Genomic DNA, 6,905 nt, shown 5'->3' with positions numbered 1-6,905 from the left:
TACAGCAAGCAAAAGAGAAACCCTAGACAAGCTTTTTACCCTTAGTTTCTTTGCTTTCTGAGCTGGAGGCTTTTTTATCCCAGGCTGGCATAGAGATAGCAAATGACAGTCATATATATGTATTTCTCTGTTGAGTCTGACCCAGCTTCCATAATGACAATAGAAAGGTAGCTTTAATGGAAATTGGATCAAGTGTGCTTGCGTGTAGGTTAAGCAAAGGGTTATTTTTTTTCTACGAATGTGATTTCTCTGGACAGTTATTACATACCTGAAACTTTTTAGACTGTTTTAACAGCTCCATCCCCTCAAATGTATCTAGTCAGGCTATCAATTTTTTTTCTCAGTCCCTGTTAAAGGACTGTTTTCTTTTCATACGTAGGGTTTTTATTTATATCCACATTTGATTAGTGTTGGATGCTGGAAATAATTTAATTAGGTCTGGCAAAGTGCTTCTATCCAGGGGATTATCGTCAGGGTAACATTCTACAAAAGCTATCGGTAATACATGAATAGGGTCAATTATGATGAATATGTGCAAAAGGAAGAAAGGAAACTCTTCCTTTACTTACTAACTGAAGAACTGATACCATAACTATGTGGTTTTCTCTCCCCAGCTGGTGATACAGAGAAATCCGTTCTAAAAAGCAAAGGAGCTCATTCAATGACTATTCTTCAGTGATAATGTTCCTTTGCTTTTACGTAAATTGGGAGGGTGTTGGGTCTGGTTTTTGTTTTTAGTCAGAAAATGTATTTCACTATCTTTCTGTTAAACAATAAATTTTACAGTTGACTTGGGAAATGAATACTGTACTGGTGTTCTACCAGGTCATTTCCTTTCAATCCTTATTATGTATACAGTTCAATTTCTATCATTTTCAGGTATCCTTTTGAGCATGTTTATGTGAAATGTTTAAAAGGAAAAAGTCAGTGCATTTGCATAAAGGATACAATTCTTCTTTGGAGAAGGTCTGTCCTTTTCCAGACAACCAGCACACAGCACATTAGGCATGCTGGGAAAAAAAGAAACTTCCCACATATTCCTGTATTTGCATACTGCCTGAGATAACCAAATGCATAATGCATGATTTGCACATGCAACTTATGAAGAGACAACAACCCACACAGAGGCAAGCCCAACACACCATTTCGGGTAAATACCTTTATTATTCTTAGAGGTGTCTTCAGAAAATTCCAGCACAGAGCTCCAGAAGGGAGTTCAGTAATCCCCGGGGTATTTATCTACTCTGCCTCCTTCAACAATTTGCTAAAATCTTTCTGGCAATGTGGGAACGTGTAGTGAAGTGGCAGAAAATGAAGAGATGTAATTGATACGTAAATTGTAATTGTGTAATTGATACATAAATTTTGTAAATAGCCTTGAATGTATGCTCAGCTCTGGAAACTTGACCCATGCACTGCTAAATATACATGTTATTTAATTACCTGTTAAAGATACCTGACAGACTATGTTCATTTAGGCTCATAATTTATTTTACCTTTAGTAAGTAACATTGATTTTTTTTTTTTTTAAGTATATAAAGCATCTGGAGGCAAACATGGGCGAGCCCTCAAATCTGTGTGGCTTGAAGATGCTAGTTACAATGTACTCTGTAAAATAATAAACCCCCAGCATCCTTTAAAAGGTGGATCACTAAATGGTGGAGGAGGAAGGTTTTGGTTTTGTTTGTTTGTTTAAACGCACGTTGTTCGGGCAGAAGGGGGATGTTTCAAGAGGTATAAACAGTACCTTGAAGGCTTACTTGTGGTATTTCGGTTTGTATACTTTTAGGGGTGGGTGTGTGTGTGTGTGTGTGTGTGTGTGTGTGTGTGTGTGTGTGTGTGTGTATATATATATATATATATATATATATATATATATATATATTATACTTTGTCTATAATTTTAGGTCATTTGGAAGCGGCAAGTTTTACTCTGGGCTGCCCTGGGTTTTTAGTAACTGATGAAAGCCAGTATGTGCCTGCAAGTTTTTGACTGATGGCCATGGGTGTGCTCATGGACATAGGATGTCCGGCTTAAAAAAAGAACAATCTGTTCATAATAATAATAATAAATAAACCCCCAGAGGCTACAATACAAAGCAAACTCTTCAGAGCATCAACAAATTATTGTAGGAAGAACATTCCTCAAATAAGTTACCCCCTTTCTAGAACAATAAATGAAATTTCGTCTGGTTTCAAATCTGGTTAAATGTTGTACATTAATTTCTATTTTAGGGTGATACAGTAAATGAGAACACCACAAATAATCATAATGGGGCAAAATGTCCCAGATCCAAGGTAGATAAACTTAATAGAGGAATACAGCAGGAATAAAAAAAAAATCCACATTGTACTTTCGTGACTATATTTGACCATGTTTTCATTCAGATGGAGAGGGAATTTGGGGGACTGCAGCACCAAGCTATCTCAGTATGTTATGAAGGCATTGGTAGAACTCCCCTGACTTCAGTAGTAGAGAACTGTGCCCATAACCATTGTCAGTTTGTCACTTATGCTATATAATACTGAAAGCTAAATACTAAACTACAAAAAATATTCAAGATCAAAGATGTCCCAGAAAAAAATGAAAATAAAAGAATGGACAGGTTCTGAGTATCTGAAGAAAGCAGAACAAGTCAGCAGCTGAAAAGCAGAGATGAATATAGACAAGAGCAGCTGAAGTGTTGAGATGTGGTATAAATACTGCAGACATGTACTTGTGCTGACTTCCTCAGTGTTGAACATGGTAATATAACCCTCCCACTTAGCGGTGTTGATTTTTCACATGCATATCAATCATTTGCCATTGCTTTTACTGCCAAAAACTAGAACAACCCTGTCATTGCAAACTCCAGATCTTCCGAGTCCTGGATAAATCACTTGTGATTATAGACAGGAATGAAAATAAGACATGTTATACACTATCTCTTTACCTGTATAATATGCATCTGTATTTTGCACATCACATGTGGAATTTGGACTGATGTAGTAACGGTGTAGCAGTCTGAAAAAAATAGTTTCTTGTGCACTTAGTCACCTCTCTTATGCTCACTAGTTTACCTTGTTCAGACTTATTCTGACACACAAATCCCTGAGCAGTCGTTGCCATCACTATTTATTTTTTAAATCAACCCACCATGTGTTTTCTCTTCATCTTGGCAAATGTGCAATTTCTTCTCCCATGCCCAAGGCCCAGGATAAGTAAAATTCACTCTTAAAACCAGTGTGATTTTTTTTTTCCCCCCGTGTATAAAAATGCCGGTTTTTAAGACAACTATGCTGTGTATAGCTTTAGTATGTAGCCCAAACTTGGCAAATCCCTGACTGAGAAACATGTATACCAGTATTTCCCAACCAGTATGCCAAGGCACAAAAGTGTGCCGTCAGAAATGAATGGGTGTGCTGCAGAATTTTGCCATGGCAATGAGCTACAAACGGTATGAGGACAGGGAATGCCTTAACAGGTGTGCCACGGAAAAAATGTATTAACGTAAGTGTGCCTTGGGCTGGAAAAGTTGGAAAACACTGATGTATACCACAACTCAGAAATTCTTTAAGTGATATACAGGTTTCCCTTGCCAACCACCGTTTTGAGTAGCCACACTTAATATTCTATTTTAGCTACCACGGTATATGGTTTTGAGTAACCACGGTTTTCTGTGGCCACGTATCAGCCCACCACCTGTCATTTTTCCCATAAGCCTTTTGTTTTGCCAACCACGGGAACTTTCAGGAACCTAACCCCGCGATGGTGAGGGAAACCTGTATACAGAAATCCGCGGTAGTGGCTGCAATCCCTTGATTCAAAAATAATCTCTACCACAGCTCATTGATGGTTCTTGAAGTGATTGAAGGGTCCAGTACTTAAACCACAGACCTGTCCACAGAAGTTGCAGGTTTTTCCAGAGGGGAGAGTAAACCATAAGCTAGGTTTTCTTTCCTTTTCTTTCCTCTGCTCTTTTCTTTCCTGCAAGGGCAAGATACCTTACCTCAAAATGGGCTGCTGTTTGGTTGCAGTTGCGGTACCATTGGAGTCCATTGGTAGAATCATAGAAGTAGGGTGGGAAGGGACCTTGTAGATCTTCAAGTCCGACCCCCTGCCTGGGCAGGAGAGAAACTGGGTTCATGTGACCCCCGCCAAGTAGGCATCAAGCCGCTTCTTAAAGACCCCCAGGGTAGGAGCCAGCACCACTTCCCTTGGAAGTTGGTTCCAGATCCTAGCCGCCCTGACTGTGAAGTAGTTCCTACGGATGTCTAGTCTGAACCTACTCTCCAACAACTCGCGGCCATTATTTCCTGTTATCCCGGGGGCTAACATTGACAGCCGGCTCTTTGTGTTGGCATCCGTTTTCTAGAGCCATGCTTTCAATGTGTCCTTGTAGCGTTTCCTCTGGCCACCACGACATCTCAGGCCATTACAAAGCTGGGAATATATTATACAGGTTTTCCTCACGGGGATTAGATTCCTGGAAGTTCCCATGGTTGGCAAATCTGTGCTTGGTAAGACAAAAGGCTTATGGGAAAAATGGGCTGAGGGACTTGAATATGAATAATAGAGGAACATACAGTGTATAAAAATCGTTTTTATTTACCTTTAAAACAGGAGCTGTCAACTGGGGGTACACATACCCCTAGGGATACTTAGGTCAGAGGGGATACCTGTGGGTGGGTGGGGACAGAGTGTGCCCAGGGTGCGGCAACAGCATCTCCCTGGTGCAATCGCCTTTTTTTTTTTTTTAATTTTTTTTAACTACTCCAGGTATAAAGTCAGGAGGCTTAGTTATAGATAAAAGAAGAGTCTCTAAATGTGACCTAAAAATATAGGTTCTAATCCTCCAAGGGAATTTACAAAACACTTTTCACAGACAAGCCTACGAACTTCACTTCATCAACCTCTTGGATACAAAAAATCATGGACTCAATATAGACATTGGATTTATGACACATTATAACCTGCCAGACATCTGACTCCCCAGGTACCTCTCCACTATTTGCCTGCTACGTTCATCCTCCTCTCTCCCCCCCTGCAGCCTGTCTGTCACCCACTGACTCCTCAGTTTACGGTTACTGACTGCCTGTCTTGCATGCAGACTAGCCCAGCCTCTGGCTTCTTTACCACGAACGCGTGCCCTGGAGGCTGGGGCGGTACGGTGAGCTCCTGCAGGCCGCGGTGGCACTGTCAGTGGCGGCAGCAAGCAAGGAGCTCCCACAGGTGGCTGCAGCACTGTCGGCAGGGGGAGAGTGGTGAGCTCCGACCGGCAGTCGGCAACCACCTCCAGGCGCAGCCAGCGGCAATCGCGGACTGGCTGCGGACACCACCAGCAGTGTCCGCAGCGACCGTCTGCAGGCGCTGCCAGCAGTGTCAGTGGTGCCTTTTCGCAGGGGGTGCACTGCCACACTCGGGGGGTGCACATGCACCCGCGTGCACCCCCTACGCGTCACCAACGTTCAGGAGCAGCGCGCACCAACTGCAGCGCCTTCCTCAGCCCCACCAAGAGTTTTTCAACCCTTAAGCTTGCTAAGAAAATTATTTTTCCAACTGTTTAAGTTGGTCGAATAAAAGATATCCGACGCACCCAAGGAGCCTTGTCTGCCCGTGTCCGTAGACCAACACGGCTACAACCTACACCCCTGAAAATACAAACATGCTAGATAACACGGGTCCACTTTGGACGTGAAGGAGGCACGGAGGAGCCGAGCCGTGCAGGCTTGCACAACTAGGTGATTTTCAGGCTTCAAACCCCTAAAAATACAAACATCTAGCTAGCGTGGGTCCACTTGGGGTCTAGAGGAGGAGCCGAGCCCCCCCGGCTTGCAGAACTAGGAGATTGCAGGCTTCAAACCCCTAAAAATATAGCCATGCTAGATAGCACGGGTGCACTTTGGACCTGAAGGAGGCACCCCGGTTTTTTTAGGGGTACAGCCCCGCCTGTGCACGCCACGCGGGCGGGGTGCCGCAGCAGGCCCGGCCCGGGGCGCCCCCGTCAGGGGAGACGTCAGCGGCCGCCCCGCCCCGCCCCGCCGTGCTGCATCGCCCCGCCCCCGGCCCCGCCCCGTGCTGCATCGCCCCGCCCCCCCGGCCGAGCACCGCGGCGGGATAAAGCGCCGGCCCCGCCCCGCCCCGCCCCGCCGCCGTCGCTGCCGCCACCAGCAACATGGCGAAAGCGGAGCAGGTCCTGAGCCTCGACCCGCAGCACGAGCTCCGCTTCAAAGGTAAGCGGTGACCCCCATCCGCCCGCCGCCATTTTCCGGGCCCCGCGCGGACACGTCCTTCAGGGCCGCGGCCTGTGCAAATGGCCGGAGCTGGGAGGGCCCGACCCTCTCCCTCCCCTCGGGGACGTCTCGCCGCCGGGCCTGGCGGCTCCGACAGCCTCAATCCCTGCTGCCCCGGGGTCTGGGGGGGGGTTTTCTCTGAAGGAGCTGAAACGCGGGGTAGCATGTGCAGTGGGTTTCCCTGGGGGGAAAAAACCTGGTCTTAATGAGCAGCATTGCCCCCCTCCTCGCCCACCACCCTCCTTTTTCTCTTCCTCCCGTTTTTTTTTTTTTAATTTTTTAATTTAATTTTAAAACGATATACACATCTACATCTCTTTTTAAGATGAGCGCCTTGCAAACGAAGCGGAGGAAGGGCTTCGTTGTTTATAAACGCAGGTGATGGGCGGATGGACGGGTAGGTGGATGGATGGGGTGGACAGATGGATGGATGGATGGATGGATGGAGCGGGTGTGGGTGCGACGCGCCGTTCGGAGGTTTTTACACAGTCCGCCTCCCAGCCCTTTTTGCTTCAGGCGAGGGCAGCAGGAGTCCTGTAAGTTAAGGGAGCGCGGCCCGCTCGCCTTCTTCCCAGCCTCCGTCTCCTTGGCATGTCATGGTGTCTCTCTCTCTCTCTCCCCCTCGTTGCTCG

General features: G+C 45.8%; 1 protein-coding gene across 2 annotated transcripts in view; it reads left to right on the top strand.

Annotated features, from left to right (window-relative positions):
- Positions 1 to 6,102: 6,102 nt before the first annotated feature.
- Positions 6,103 to 6,905, top strand: part of VAPB (VAMP associated protein B and C) — a 45,002-nt gene continuing 44,199 nt past the window's right edge. The window contains exon 1 of one of the 2 annotated variants that reach the window (XM_059713235.1): positions 6,103 to 6,213. In XM_059713235.1, coding sequence (XP_059569218.1) covers positions 6,156 to 6,213 — 58 coding nt within the window. In that variant the 5' untranslated portion in view covers positions 6,103 to 6,155. Of the gene's footprint in view, positions 6,214 to 6,639; positions 6,671 to 6,905 lie in introns of those variants that run through there. The other variant, XM_014609730.3, reaches the window with a different exon arrangement.

This window comes from Alligator mississippiensis, chromosome 9 (genome assembly GCF_030867095.1).
Source record: "Alligator mississippiensis isolate rAllMis1 chromosome 9, rAllMis1, whole genome shotgun sequence".
Lineage (NCBI taxonomy): Eukaryota > Metazoa > Chordata > Crocodylia > Alligatoridae > Alligator > Alligator mississippiensis.
Note: the sequence above shows the minus strand (reverse complement) of the source record. Positions and strands in the feature narration are given on the sequence as shown.